This window comes from Gavia stellata, chromosome 22 (genome assembly GCF_030936135.1).
Source record: "Gavia stellata isolate bGavSte3 chromosome 22, bGavSte3.hap2, whole genome shotgun sequence".
Lineage (NCBI taxonomy): Eukaryota > Metazoa > Chordata > Aves > Gaviiformes > Gaviidae > Gavia > Gavia stellata.
In genome coordinates, this window is record NC_082615.1 from 7,760,003 (window position 1) to 7,776,712 (window position 16,710).

The following is a 16,710-nucleotide window of genomic DNA, read 5'->3' on the forward strand; positions in this document are numbered from 1 at the left end:
ATGAGAACTAGCCTGTATTACCACTCTCTTGGAAAATGCAACCCAAACTCCGTTTCTTCCAGTAAATAAGTTCCCTCAAAGCTCATTTGAGTAAGCAACACACTTGGCTTACATAAAGATGATTTAGGGTTTTCCCTCCTTCCCTTCAATTTGCTTTTTCTCCCCACCAAGGATCTATAAGCTGTTTATGGGAGTTTCTCCTAACACACAAGGCAGTCAAGCCCAGTGCTCACCTTTAGACTTGTGTGGGACCGTGGCTGGCTTAGCTCATGGAATTTCCAGTGCTCTGACCCAGGCGTTTCCCCCGCTTCTCTCTGAGTTTCTGGCGTAAGTAGTGCATCTCCTGGAGGTAACGGGAAGATGCCCAGGGATATTGGACGCTCCTTTCTGTTTGAAAGAGAGACAGGTTTCATCAGCCATTTCAGATGTCACACAATTTATTTTCCTGTACATCTCTGAAATCAGCAGGGAAGTGGTAAAATTATAGGTTCAAACATTCATACATGATTATTAAATACACAGTTTGTATTACAGCACAAGATTCCTCATTTCACATTATTTAATTGCAAATGGCTTTAGGGGACAGTTATTGATTGCACCAAAGCTAATCTATAGTAAACAAGTTTTACAGAAGTGGAACACAAACTGGAGTATAAGATGAAAATGTTTCCTTATTTCAGACTAAACTACAGTTTTCAACAACTACTCTTAAAAATAATATTTTGCTTTTTTTTTTGCAAGATACAGTACCACATAGCTTTTACAACAGCCAACAGCTAAATCATTAACTGAAGCATTTGGGAAAGCTGTAAACAACCAGCTTAAAGTCCATCTCTTTGCAAAACGTACAGTATTTTTCTTCTGAAGATCACAGGAATTACACGGATTTGTGTAACTGAAAAAAACTGGGTCAAAGAATTACCAATGTTAAAACTAGCCCAGCCAAAAATTGTGTAGTTTTAACCACAATCAGTTCAGTCTACCTCACCCTAAAGCTACACAAAAGCTTGTGCCAGTAAGGCAAATTACTTAATCTCAACTCTTCACCATCTCTGCTATCTTTATCACTTCCCTATGGCAAACAACGTTTGGGAATTCCAAAGCTTCTTATATTGACCCTCAAAAAAAAATGTCCAAGTCAATCTTGCTGTCAGTAATGTAATCAGTGAACAAAAAGATTAATACTTCCTGCCAGCAAGAGACAAAAACATTGTGTAGAATGCAATTCATAGGATGCTACAGCCAGCCCTGAAAAGGAAAAATACCAGCCAGGCATGGAATAAAGCAAAGTATTTGTTCAGTCAGAACAATGAAATACAGAAAAAAGGGCTGTAATCAACTAGCACAGCTTTAAGTATCCTAAAGACAGAAGATAAAAGTGTGCACAAGCAATGGCAGAAAATTACACTTCTTAAGAGAAAGCATTGCCTGTAAGTACCCCTGCAGAGACAACCCAGAAAAAATATTGAGATTCGAGAGATCTCATATTTTAGTATTATAAAAGCCAGAACACCACCATACATACTTTCTTTTGCAAGGCTTTTTACAAATTAAACATAACCTGGGCAGAATTCTATGCAGAATTAGCACCTGCATATAAGTTATACACAAAAATATGAAAGGGAGTGTTGAAAAGCAAAAGGAAAAGCTAAGCTTTTTTTTTTTTTTTTTTTTTTTTACTTAGAAGGAAAGGTAGTCAAGAAGGGATTCTATTTAGCAATTAAGCATTAAATTCCTTTTGGTAAATTTTATGTTGCCAGAAAAACAATGTTCAGAGAGCAAATAATTTTAATTGACATAAACCTTTCCCGTACAGGTGTACAAAAGATGCTCCTTGTCACAAAAATCTTTGCAACTAATTCTCACATTGCATGTATCTCGGTCTTTCATAAATATTATTCCAAGTTAGGTTATTAATTCAGAAGTACTTCAGCAGAGCAAAGTAGGCAGCAAAGCAAAATCAGTCAGGGTTACAAAACAAAAAGCATCAGATACTGTTCCAGCATCTGCAAACTAACTCTGCTGAAAGTCTTCACGAAAAATAGCCACAGAATTAAACAGAATTTGATTCCAACGATTCCCGCTATTGTAACAGGTTCTGCTTTTCTTTAGATTTCCCACAACTCTAATGCGTATGGGGAACAAAGGACACACCACATAATCTAAGCTTATGTTAAAGACAGACTGAAACCATTTCATTGGTTAAGAAGTCCAGCGACACAAAAAAAGGAAAAAAGCAGCCCTTTGGTGCAAAAGAAAGGCAGTGATAAAGCATGCATTGTGAAGGGCCCTTTGCTTTGGAAAACGCCTCCCGGAGCAATGGTTCAGAGCAGACAGATTTGCTTACTTGCAGGATATGCCACAAAGCTTATCTTCTTTGCAATCTTCAGAAGAGAGAATTTAAACAAAATGGGTACCGAAAAAAGTTCACAACTGACGTTTGCTTTTTTGCGGAATAGTTTTAAATAAATTTTATAATGAACATATTTTGATGTGCTAAAACACAGTTCAGGTGCATTGCAAGACTACACAGTAAGCGAAGTTTGAAAAGGTGGCTTATTTTGGAAAGGAAGATTATTATGTGCATGTCTGCATTAAAAGAAATTATCCAAATAGGCTGAAGAAATTTCAACTTATTTCACTGGTTGTTGACTGAAAAGCAAAGAACCTCTTCTACTCCCCCAGTGTTCAAGAAATATCTGAGAATACGACAGAAGGCAGGCGCGTGTTTTAAAAGCCTAAACTAATATTCTGAAGTGATGTATCGAAGCATTTACAGGAACCTTTAGGATAAGCAACCAGATGCTCTGTTCTAAAATCCGACTAGTGTTAAAAAAATAGAAACAATTCTTCTACAATTACATTCCTTCATCCTATATTTTTATCTTTTTTAAATGAATAAAAGATTAAGGAACTGACTTCCCATTCCTGTAATTCCTAAATCAATAAATTACTAGGGGCGGGAAAAAGCATAGCTTTTTTTAGCATAGCAAAACCCCTCGAATCCATTAAATATTCTCCAGGGAAGCAAAAGCACATTACAAAAAACCCTATTTCTTAAACCACCTGATTGCTTATATATAAAAAGTCTAATGAAAATTATTGAACGTGAAGTTCAATATTTTGCTTTGGTTTTTTAGATTTGGTGATTATTTGTTTTGGGTTTGATTTTTTCCCCCCTTTTCAACAAGGGCAGCCTTACTAACTAGATCAGTCTATACAGAGTTACACTTTATTTCTTTGTATTTAAAATATTCATACACATATATTTATTATCATTGTTATTAATAATTGGTATTACTTTTATGTGTTTATTTGCTTTAAACCTTTGGAACAACCCTTCTGTGCTCAGAGACACAAGTTAAAAGCATATACCATACAAAGTCTACATGCACCATATATTAAGTAGAAAAAGTCACATGCCTCTTTCAGAGAACACTATTTCCCGCATTTTTCCCTCTTTAGATCAAGTTTACTATTCAATTTACAACCATCATTAAAGTATGTCAAGTTCTTGGGTCAGAAAGCTACATTTCAGAACTTTTCCAACTGTTTTCCATTTGTAATTATAGCACTAAAACATGTCAAGATTACTTTTGGTCACAATATTTTAATGCATCTCTGCTACTGCTCCAGGCAACTAGGACAAACAGACCGTAACTTGAGGGGGGGACAGAGTTGGCAGCTTGCCACACAAGTACAGAAAAAGAGGAGAGGATAACATTTGGCTGAACAATAGTGAATAGGCTTTAAGAGCTCTAATGCTTAAATAATGAAAGGTATTTTTTTTCCCACCAACCAATAATGAGGTTTTTTTTAAATAATGTGATCAACTAATTACTGTTGTTTTGAACAGATCATTGATTAACTGATCTTACATAATTCTTTTAATTTAAAAGAAAGTGAAATTTAATAGTATAAAGCCTCAGACTGCGTACATTTATGGCTACGCAAGATTAGCCAAGTACCTGACAATACACTGAATGTGAGCTTTATCCACCACATTATCATCACAGCTTTTTTTGCAGGTTACAATAAACCAATGTAATAGCTTTCTAAATAAAAGATACTTAAACTGACCTTGTACTGGCTTAAATAAAAGGCAATGAAATTTGAGTGTATAAAAAAATATACTGGCATATCCCAGTCCGTAAGTAATTAAGTTTACAAAAGAATTTGAAATTTACACATAATTTACATCTCTAATTTATCCTTGCTCTTTCTGTCTGAAAGGAAAATGGAAAGCAGAGAAAAAGAACAAGCACATGAAGCCAAGGTTCAGTAGGTCAGAGTACCTGAGTATCCTTGGTAGGTTCTGCGTCAGAGCTGGCACACCAGTAGAAATAGAAAAGTGCACAAGCAGCAAGACAGAGAGAGATACCAAGATAGCGGAATTAATGACCACCGCCCCGCCAACGAAGCCAAACACAAATAGCAGCATGCATCCAGGATTCATGGCGCTGTGCTGGCATGGTGAAACGCCGGAACCAAGAAGGCTACACAGGGGCCGAGGGTGTATCTTTGTAGGCAAAGTCTGTCATTCAGCCGCTGCCACAAAAACAATGCCATCAGCAGCAGCTTTCCACTCTTCTGCAGCAGCTCCAGAGCAATGACATCACCGCTCTCCTCCCCCTCGCGCCGGGAGCCGCCGGGCTCCTCGCAGCATCTATGCAGCAACGCAGAGACACAGCCAGCCCTGGAGTTACTCTCCCCTCCTTCCACACAGAGTTCATAGGCTAGAAAGCTTCAAAATCTGCATAATATATTCACATCAAGCCCTCAGAACAAACGGGTACCACGATACACACCTTCATCAACCTGTACACAAAGCCATGGCAAGTTATCAATTATTTTCAGACAGCTGCTGACATTTTCCCTGCCTACCCAAACACAAACACTCAAATAAGCTCAAATTGTTTAAGGCTAATGCACAAAGTATATCTCAACATTTGGCAGTACAACAGCAAAAACCTCTTTCTACTGATTTCTACACTATTCTCTTACCGCATTCCAATCATACAACAAATCTTTCCGATTCAGCCAAACCGTTGTTGTAGGATTAAAGAACAAAGTCTTGCAAACACAAATGAATGGATTTTTTTTTTTTTCTTTCATTTCAGGGTGAGAGCGCAATAAATAGCTTACCTAATTCTACTGTGTGTTGTGGATTCTAGCTGATCACCCCCTGTTAGCTGATGAAGTTTGGTTCTTTCCAAGTGCTCCATGTAATTGTGAATCATCTGTTTAAAATGACAGAGAAACAGCAAGAAATATTTAATACCATTTACTTCACTACAAATGCATAATTCTTGGCCAATACAATATAATCTTCCCCTGTAATGCTAAAAATAGTAAAAGCATTCAGAAACATTAAAGAAATAGATAAAGAAAGCAGCAAAATTATACAGTGTGTAAAACCACAAACCAGAAGAGAAGCCCATAATAAATAAAAAATTGGAGAACTTACATGTGCATTCATGCACAGGGAACATCCCAAGGGCACACAAAGTGTGTGTGATATTACAAACAAGAGTTTTGAACAGAAGTGCCATGTTCAAATCCATTTCAGAGGTTGTTTAAGACCTCCATGTCCAACAGAGATTAAAATCTACTATATGTCACACAACACATTTCACTATAGCCCAACTGCAAAGGTCAGACAATATGCACCTCAAATACGAAACATAAAGAAACTACAAACTAAGAATCAGATTATTTCCATAGACAGAAAAATGAAGTCAACATCTCTTTCTTCCAACATCCAAATAAATTTAAAGTTCACTTATAGAGAACACAGAAAGCCTTGGTTTTAAATGATCTAGACTGACATCTCAAAAAGGACTGAGTGCCTGTGGATTTTTAGCACTCGAGAAGAGCTTTACTTGCTTGCTCTCTTTCTTTTACGAGAGACAGCCACAGGCCACCATGCTGACTCCTGCAGTCATGACTTATTTAATGAACCCCGATTCCAATCGGCCAAAGGATGATGCTGCTCAGCATGTAACTGATCTGGGACATGCATGGGGAGAAGTAACAAGTATCACTGCATCACTCCAAAAGGTTAATTTGGACATACGTCTTTGAAATGAAAACTGGGAAAGCCTGAAGAGAAGCCTACATGACATACAGTATTTTTAGCATTTCTGCACTCACATCCAAAGATGAATAGGGCACTCAGAACAAGAAAAAAAGAAATAAAGAAATCATAGGTGTACTGCAGAAGAATTTAGTGTACTTTTTTCCTGAGACATATTCAGGTCACATCTCAAAGGCTTCCCCTAGAAAAGAACACCTATTCTGTAAAACTGTAATTTCTTCTGCTAGTCTAGAAAGGGTATACACACACTTTTAGAATAGTGTTGTTAACAGGCATTTGTACAACCAATATTACATAACCTTTTATTTTGGGGGCATTTGCATACATTAGTAGTAGAATTCAGCAGGACCTGGAAACCTGCATCTTTCAAGTTTCTTTCAGGTTACTTTCAGGTCAGGGCTGATGTGTCCGAGGCCATATATATGAATATATATTCTCAGTCTGAGGTTTTTTTGGTAGAGTGAACTGGCCTAAGATATCCTGATTGATAGATATTCTATAGATCAGTAACTTATATGGTAAATACTGGTTACATACAGATCCTGGTTTTCCCAGCATTCACCTGAACTAATTAATATAATTCAGACCAGAAAAAAAATCTTGCTATTTTTAGAGAAACATTATATAATATACTTTAACTGCTGTCAAAAGCTTACAAAATTTATCCTCCAACAAAATGATATAAATGCAGCGTTTTACTAGGACCATCTCATTCGCTTTCTGAATTTTTTTAATGCTTGCTCGTACACAGAAGCAATCAAATGAATTGAAAGCTCCATTTTCAACTATCCATACTTCTTGGTTTTTCTGTTTCCACAGAAACAAAATTATGTGTTCCAATGGTTCCTGTGCATAGTTTTACACAAGTTTATTATAATCCAAATTAATTTAGAAATTCCAGGGAAAAAACAATGCATAACTTTGAAATGCACATTAGACCTTTCTGTATGCTGTTCATGTATTCCCTCATCATGGAAGGGAGTGAACAGAAGCTGACCTACCTGCAAACCCTTCCATTTGCAGCACACCAATTGGTTTCATGAAGTAAAATTTTGAACAGAAGATCTGTGATGCTTTTTAGCTAGCGAACAGAAGCTGAGTAACTAGTACCTTTCCAGGGACCAACTAACACACGGGGAAAAAAGAGTAGGGTCAGTAAAACCCGTACAACTTTCAGGTTTTGCAAAATACATGGTTTAACCTACTTTATTCCCTCCCCTCAGTCTGTTCTTTTGTTTACTGAAATGTCTCATCATATTTATTAACCACATACAGAGGCTAGAGGGCAGGTCAATTTAAAGGACTATGTATGTAGTCTAGTATTGTTCTGCAGATAAAAATACTGCTGGTGGTAAAATAAGCAAATCTGAACATCACATACTTCAGCATAAAGCACGTAAGCTATAGGAACACAAAAATAAGATTAAAACCCAAATGTGTGCATCATATGCAGTGCAGCATAGCAATTTGTCCACAGATCCAGGCTGTACACACCAGTAGTGTCCCAAAAAAATCAGGAAAACAGTGGTACTGCCATGTAAAGCCCACACACTGCCTCGATCCAGGGTCCCAAGGAAAAAAGCTGACAATACTGGAAAATTGTCCACAAGCAGCAAAGTTCCTCACCCTCCCTCCCTACCCATGGGATGGGGGCTACACAGGTGGTGCTGTGGAGTCATGAGACACAGCACATGGATTCTCAACTTACAGAAATCAGTTAATGAAAAGGTTGAAATAAAAAATTAAATACTGTAAACTTACTGGGAAGTTAGCTCACTAACTGCTTGTCTACAACAAAATTTTGAAGACTCCATCCAAAACCACTGGGATTTGAACTAGATGACCTCCAGAGACTCTTTTCAATCTAAATTACTCCAAGTCTCAGCATATCCTTGAAGTGCCATCCTGATCCAAAAAAAAAGTCTAATGAATTGACACACTAGAAATCTCAAGTGCTCAAAATCTGATCAAAAGTTTTGCTATGTTTTGATTATGATTGCTCAGCTATCCAAAGAAAAAATTAATTACTGACAATTTAAAAATAGATATGAATGGAATAATTGCTCTCTATTCGGTACAATTCTTACTGAAGTTACACTACAGGACAGATGATAAATAAAAGACGAGACCTACTATCCTTCTCTTCAGTAAGAGTTGCAGTCAATATTTAATCATTCATAACCTTTTACTACTGACAGCTCACCTTGCTGCCCCTGAAGTCCACATGTATTTTGAATATGACCAATTGTTCCAAGGAAGACATCATAAATACTGACCACTCTTCATCATTGTTGTAACTAAATGCATTAGTCAATTATCATTAGTTGAGGGGATTAAAGATAAACTCAGGACTTGGAAGAACTACCGTATGCAGTTAACAGCATTTCACAATTCATTGTTAGCTCATCTTAGGGCATAACATGTAAAAACTGACTATAATGAGCTTTTGAAGACATTACAGCATGAACATGAAAGCCATTCCCTTCAAATGCAAATGACAGCAATGCAACACCTTCCCATCTCAGAAAATACTCAGATTGGTTTCCTCATACAGCACGTGACAAGTTCTGCAACTGTAGAAAGTGTTACAGGTTTTTCTACATCTTAAGCTTCAGCATTCAGTGAAAGACAATGAACATCCTGTCACTAGTTTCTACGCCTACCCTTACAAATACGACCGCTCCCAATGTACACAAGCCTGATACTTCCTTTGTCACAAACAAATGTGTATATACCATGTTGTGGTCATTGTTACCTGCACCTTTTCCTTAACCAGGTTGAGAGCATCTCCTTTATACCTTCCTTTCTTTTTCACGCCTCCTTCCTTTCTGTGTCAGTGCTTTAACTCCCCCAGGACAGGTTTTAGTAATTCTTTCACTGCCAAACCAGGCTCAGTGCTACAGCCCTCGCTGTTCATCTCGCAGATCCAATCAGGTTTGGCACAAGCGGCTCCTCCCTTTGGGAATGTGCAACCAACTGTGCATATATAGATCTTTCTGTGTCCCACATAATCTAGATTTATTAAGGTAACAGACATTTCTAGAATCTCCTTGATTCAGTACGACAGTCCTAAACATACTTCCATATAACTGCCTTTTAAGGATTTGTGGTGAGCTTGCCACCTAAGTAAAAGCACCATTCCCACTGGTGAGCTTGATGCATCTTTATCCACATGTAAGATGATGCTGCTGGCAGATACAATAGCACATAAAGATGTTAAATCCAGGCTTTATACATCAACCTGTTAATGTTTAGCATAAGGCTTTAGAAAAACTATTTGCTTGAACAGATATCTAAAGTCTAATCTCAAAACCACTATGACTGGCACCTGTGCTTAGCCACAGTTGTAATTAGACATCTCCACTTAACCTTCTCTTCCTTTTTCCCTACATAGGGACTTGCTGCAGGTATCTGTTTATCCAAATGAACCTGACACGAGTACATTCCCAACGCCAGAGACAGGCTCACTCTTCTGTCACGTTGTATCAGGACAAAACACAAACACTTCCATGGCCCAATTATGCTTCATTAAACTAAGCCCATATTCTGTGTGTCAGGGAAAGAGATATCGAACCATCTTAGCCTTGTGTTTCCCAAAGGCTAAAAAGAATCACTTCCTTAAACAGAAAAGCGCTTTATTGTGGAAATCTGTGCAGAGAAGTGCCACAGGTGTGAGTCAGCTCTCAAGTAGATGCCAAAGTACTGCTTTGCCTCAGTTTCTCAACTGAGTAGTAAACATAAGTCTGCAGCCAAACCCTTAAAAAGCCAGTGCCGTAGTTATGAAGTGTGCCCCATTAACTACGCAGAAAAAGAAAACAAGACCCTTTACCTCCTACTCAGGGGGTTTGCTCTGGAAAAGTCACTAGCAGCAGTGCATCATCTCTTTGCAGCAAAGGCAAAAAGCACCAACAGGTATGTGCAGAAGACAAGGTTGCTTTTATACAGGTAATGCACCAAGTAAATTCTCTATTAAACAGAACAGTATTTGAGATAAAAGCTATAACCGAGTAATAAAATTCCTTTCTAAGTCTATAAAGCAAAGGTCCAAAGATTTTTGGATTAGACCACTGTCAACCATTCACCTTTCTAGCGTGCTGTCCTTGTGGCTGTATGATTGTTTCCTGCATCGGGTCCTTTATAGCCAAAGATGGAAACTAGACTTTGCATAGTTAAATTCTAAAAGTTCAAATTCAGGAACTCCAGCATGCTGCTTTATTGCTCATCTGTTCTGAGCATAAGAGCAGAGCAAGACCAGCGCAAGATCTAAACACGCTGCAAGCAGAGGAAAGACAAGGGACCAGAGCATGGTAACTAAGCAGGGAATCATGACATGGATGTCAGAACATGTTCAGGCTGCATTCACACATTATGTTTGACTGAACATGTTATCCTCTCCACTACCTGCTACAAATGCCCAGCTACACTTCACCTTCCAATCTACCAACTCAACTGCTCAGGTTACCGTACCCTAATCCATTCAAAAATCAAGCCAGTTAGCTCAAGCACAGACTTAACAGGGGAGGAAGCTTAAGGGGATATATTCCACTTAGACTCATTAGCTCATCTCCCACTCTATAGAGAGCAGCAAGAAAGATAGCGGCTAATTTAGCAGAAGGGTGAAGAAGGCTAAAGCCTCTTCCCCAGGCTTTACCAAGTCAAGGCAGCCCTGCTGCCTCTGCAGCCGCAAAGACACCTTGTTGCTAGGGCAGGCTGGTGCCCTGGAGCTGCAATGCAGAGCTGTCTCTGGCAGGCTGCGCTCCAAGGAGCACTCCCAGCACTCATCACGACGCACGCTGCGGGTGAGGGATTCGGTTCTCTGGTTCGCGTCACTGGTGTAACTTCCCACGGCTTAATTAGTTTAAGTAGGTCTTGGTTCATTTTGACTGAAATTGTTCAGGAGAAACTCCTGTGTGCTGCTGAGCCAGCAAGTTTGCTGGGCAGTGATCTCCAGCAAAGAGGGAGCCACATGCAGGTAGAGTCAGTGCTGAAAGAGGACATGGTTACAGAGCCTCAGTGAAGTCAAGAGTTGGAAAAGAAAGACATCCAAGTCTGAAATACTAAGCTGTGAATTAAAGAATAAGAGGGGAATGGAGGGAAGCAAATACTGAAGACAGACTAGAGAAAAATTGCTAGAAATTAAGATTGCAGAAAACGCAGTCAAGTCGCATCTTTAATGCGACATCTGTCAAAGTAATCACTGACAACATCTTAGAGCTAAAAAACCCCTTACTAATGCTCTGTTCATTATTTAGTCAATTGAAAGAAAAACAATTGCCATTTCAGCAAGTATCAAAGATAGACCACTTGCAAAGACAATGCTGAAGCCGATTCAGAAGCAAAAAAACATTCATTCCTAGAAAAAACATGAAAGTAAGAAAGGTTTCAGAAACGAGTATTGTGATAGAAGTATTTACGCCAATAAACTTGATAACTTAATGCTTACAAGTAGATTGGGTATTTGCCAAAATATCTTGCATTAAAAGAAAAAAGTTACTACACAGACCTAAACCATTAGAATTTGTTGGGAGAAAGGGAAGCAGGAAGTCAGAGGGGTGGGGAAGACGTGCACTATTATCAGACAGTCCTTTCCAGTCCCCAGGGATTTCAGTCCCTGAGAAACACACACCAGATAGCAGTATTAAAATGCTGACCTGAGACAGTCTATGATAAAGTAAAGCATATCAGGAAGTTTGTACTTTGCAAGATTGACAATGGTCTCTCTAATTGTGCTCAAAAGCATCTTTGCAAATGAAGATAAGGAATATTTAGGTAACTTCCTGAGGTTAGTCACACAGTTGTCAAAAAGGCTCCTGACCTGTTATAAATGATCACACTCCTGGTAGCTATTCTTTGTCCTTAGTTCCCAGCCCAGAGCTCAGCTTTCGCAGCCCACGAACCCATTACCCCATCAACTCTCCATGTCCTATCTTGAATATACTGTTGTATTTCAGAAGCTGCCAGCTGGTGGTCTGAGAATTTCAGGTACCTCTAGTAACATGTACACACACTTGTCACCTAAAGACAGAAATCAAAATCTTCGTAGACAAACCCAGAAATAACTTAAGGTAAAGGTTTTGGGGTTTAGAAGTATGCAACAAAGTGAGAGAAGTGAAACATTCAAAAGGAAAAAATTAAAAATGCTGAGACTGGGAAATAAAGAACGAAGGAAGTAAACATGCTGAAAGGAAGGGGCACAGAAAACATGAGACCTGATTTTAGCAGCACAGAGGTATGAATATACCATGTTGCATTACAACTTATTTCTTTATGAAGAAAGGACGTAGTCACCTCAGGAATAATAAAGCCCAAGGAAACACCTCTCCCTACACCAAAGAAAGTGAATTTAAGATGTAAAAGCATTTAATAAATTGGAATCAAACCAGCAGAGGTTGTTGTCCATTTTGGAGCAAAACCTATGTGAAAAGATATTCAGAACATTTCATTAGCATTTCATAGAATTAATGGTGCCCAATACATTTAGTTATCTCGAACTCTGCAGAACAGGATTCAATAAAAACCTGTGCCATTTCTATTGTGATAGTACCCATAGGCTCTAACTAAAATAAACCAAAACTTTGCAAGCACACACTACTCCGAAGAACTTCCAATTCAAAAGGAGGTAAAAATTAAGTGGGCAGCATTAAGCTTTGTCACTTCTCAATTTAAAATTCCAGTTTTCAACAGATGTAGCATTCTAAAGCAACTATTTAGTAACAAAAGTGAGCTTAAATACATTAGGATTTCAGTAAATATACTGCAGAAATCTTCTCATGCAATAGTCAAGAGCTATATGCTGGTTGTGGTTCCAAGCCACTTACAGCTGCTGTCAGTATAACATACTCATCTTAGGATTGCTAGGGAAGTAGTAAAGGTAACCAAATCAGACATTTGTGTTTGCTTCCCCTTCTTGTGGTCTTTTGAACTAGGACCAGTCAGTATTGCATTCCCCAATGTTAGTGACTATCTAAAAACAGCTATCAGACCTTTCAAACAAAGGCAAAGCAATCAGAGTAAGGAGAAGAACTGTGCTCAATATTGGGGCTTCAGATTAATCAGAATTATTTACAGAACCTAGTAATTTCCTCACTAAAATAAATATACTAGTTAGGGAGTAAGCATCCCTGCATGAGAAAGACAACCTACTGCTAAAAATCAAAGCACTGCAAGTCCCTTTATGCTCTAGAACCAAATTAAAAACTGTGGCTCTTAATTTAGTTTAACAGAGTCAAACTTGTCCAATCTTCATTAGCAAATACTGTTTTCAATAGCTATCAATAAGTATGGCAGGGACTTCTTTTAATCATGAAACTCCGTAGGAGGCCAATTTTTGAAGGTATTTGTTCCTTCAACGGTACAAGTAAAACCAACACAAAAAACTGCTGGAAAGAACACAGAGATTGCAATTTTATTTCTATTTCTTTGAAGTTTGTTAGTGTGCTTTGAAGAATTGTCTTTGAAATATGAAAAAGCAAATTCCTATTTTTTTAAAGCTTCTGAATATCTGAGAAAGCTATAAAATTGACAAACATGTAATCAAACTCACATGGAGAAATAAACACTCAGATGTGTATTAGAAATACTACATACCAAACGAAGCCTGGTTACAACCAACATTACCAATACAAACATCCAAGCATCGGTGAATAAACTAAAACATCCAGCAATTTTCCCAGTTGCTCACAACACGAAGTCTTCCATAGATATACATTTTTACAGATACCCTGAATTCATCTTGGCATAACGACCTACCTCTGTATGTCTTGAATGAAGTGCATTGTATTCTTTCTTGAGTTCTGCCTCCCTCTCCTCGAGTCTGCTAACTGGAAGAAGAAAAATTTAAAAAAGGGAATTAAAATTAAATTCAGAGTTCTAGTAAACGAGACTGTGACTTGCCTAGGATTAGGCAACCAGATCAGAGAGGAGAGTATCCTTAGTAGTGAATAGCAAAGAGCAGGATAAAAAGTATGTTGATTCTTGCATTTTTAAACTCCCAACACTTGAGCTGCCCAAGTAAATCATCAGCAATGCAATCTTACTATTTGCAGCCCTCATATAAAGCCCAGGTACTATTTTCCCTAGCTGATTGCTAGTCCAATGAGAGGGAATTTTTATGTTCAAGGACAGCTTACTGCTCACACCAATACAGATTGTTTCACACATGCACATGGAAAACACAGGAAGAGGCAAAAGCCACATCACATAGCTAGACTCAATCTCCAATGAGAGCTGTGAGCTCCAGTTAAGACTCTACATTTGTTTCTTAGAATATAAACACCTCTGGAGATTATGTGTGGTTAAGTAGGGCAAACATAAACAAGGTATTTTTTTAAATAGCTTCAAGTCATATTTGTGCTACAGAAATTAAGACTTCTGCTGGCATTCACTCATATTCCGCTTTAGTTTTCAGGGAAAGAAAACATTTGAGTATTTCTGCAGGTATTCCAAGAAATTAAAAATACATCTAGCAGATTTACTAGAATTCCAGACAATAAGTTCATATTAAGAGGAGATGAGCTGGAACAAACTATACAATTAAATTTGAAGAAAAACAAAGAGAATTCAGAACTTTCTTCACACAACTAATTCCTTCCATTCAAACAGAAAACATTTTTTGCTGCTTAGATGTGAATTCCATCTTTTTGTTTAGGTATTTTTGAGCACAATATTTGTGTGATATAAGCATGTGTTTTGAGTTCTGTAACTGAGTTTCTCTTATTGCACTTGCCATGTTAAAATACCCTTGGGAAACTTCAAATTTATAGTTACTCATCTCCAGAGACTCATTGCCAAACACTGAAGAAATTATCTGAAAACAAATGCCAGCAAGTTCTCTGCTATTTGCACATTTTCATATTGCCAACTGGGTCATCTGAAAATTAATCCTCAATGTACCGTTTCTTTTTGCTCCATATACCTGTGTTTTGGCACAGTATTTTATAGGTAGGTTTCAATTAAAAAAAAAATCTTTGCCAGAGTCAAATGCTGGAACCAAAATACATAATTGTCTACTCACTCAAATCTGCGTAAACATTCTTAGCGCCTAATCTAATCTTGCTCTTATAAGAACATTAAGTTCCTTGACACAAACTTTTGCACTCCACCTATAAATTTCTGACCACAAGTATTAAATCAGATTTTAGTTACACTAACACAAGACTGAATACTTTCATTTCTGCACTGTTATCAGACTGAACAAGAGTTCTTTGAGTCAAATAGCAGTAAGTGATGTAGAAGTGTTTACAGCACAACATATATAAAAATATATTTTACAGCACAATACATACATAAATATGTATTTTTGAGACATAATGCAGGACACAATATCGAATGAATGGAAGGTTTTAGTTTATTATTTTTAGGCAACAGATGTTTTAAGCCTCCCCATACATTTAAAGGGAGGTTATATGGAAGTTTGTGGTAAGTACCTACAGAAACACGTGTCAGAATTTATAGTTACAAAGCGTGACATGACAAACCAAATTTTATCCACTATCTTAGAATGACCAGTGTTCTAGTCAGAAGTAATTACATTTTACAACAGTCGACCATCAGAGACATCCTAGCAGTAACCAGTCGGTAGCTACAAGGCAGAGCTCAGCAGCTTTAGCTGCCCACACCTCATCCAGCGACGGCTGCGCTCACTTGTGAATCCACCATCTCCGGGCTTTGCGTTACAGCTCCCAGCGTCTCTCCCTTCCCTGCAGACCAAGGGCCTGGTAACCTTTCTGCTGTGATAGACCTGCTTTAAGGCAGGCAAATAGCCTGGAAAGCACAAAGTGCAAACTGCATGACTAATCAGCTTTGTGAAACCAGCTCCCCCGCCCGAAACAGTGTCCAAGCACCCCGTGAGAGGCAGGCAGCCCTGCCGCAGCTCTGCGGCCTCCCTGTCAAACACCGCTGCTTCATGCTGGACGGTGAAGTCGCAGGTCAACGCAGCCTCACCAGGAACCTGCAAAGAAACCACGGTGATGCACCCCGATGCTATTTGGTACGCTCGTGTCTAGACAGTGCGGTCAACACTGGCTCCTAGAGATTAATTTTATCTGGTGGATTCTAAGAAAAGTATTTGACACAGTGTATTTAATGAAAATTAATGCCACATTAGGTGTTACAAACACCCTTCTTCCTTCGTAGCTGTCCATAACCTGCCTTCATGAAATCCACAAAAGCGTTTCCCACTGCTACAGATATAACAAACACTTTCACAATGGCTGAGGTTCCATAACAAAGCACACCATTTTCTCCTTCTGTGGCCCAAATTCAAATGGTTCCTTAAATCAAGTCATAGAAGACAAATGTACACAGATACAGGTAGTACATAGTCAAGGAGGGTATCTTCATTAAATCTGATAATTATTTTGATACGTACAAAGGTTAAAAAAATGAAGGCCCTAAAAGATGATGTAATTGACATTCAGCATTTTCTTCTGGAAGTCATTTCCAGCTGTGTAACACATTACAGTCCTACAGCTGGAAGTTTCAGTCATAAGCAGATGTACACTAAGTTTATATACCCTCATCAGACACCACATTAGCAGTCCTTAAAACAGGCTTTTCCAATAACAGCAGAATGGTACACAACACCAGAAATCTATTCTACCCAAAACATGCCT

General features: G+C 38.3%; 1 protein-coding gene across 4 annotated transcripts in view; it reads right to left on the reverse strand.

Moving 5' to 3' along the window:
* The window catches only part of SPAG9 (sperm associated antigen 9), a 60,953-nt gene that overhangs the window by 28,973 nt on the left and 15,270 nt on the right, over window positions 1–16,710 (reverse strand). For 2 of the 4 annotated variants that reach the window (XM_059828361.1, XM_059828362.1), the window contains exons 3-5: window positions 13,847–13,917; window positions 5,146–5,240; window positions 234–387 (exon numbers count right to left, since the gene is read on the reverse strand). In XM_059828361.1, coding sequence (XP_059684344.1) covers window positions 234–387; window positions 5,146–5,240; window positions 13,847–13,917 — 320 coding nt within the window. Of the gene's footprint in view, window positions 1–233; window positions 388–4,295; window positions 4,457–5,145; window positions 5,241–13,846; window positions 13,918–16,710 lie in introns of those variants that run through there. The other 2 variants (XM_009809263.2, XM_009809256.2) reach the window with 1 other exon arrangement.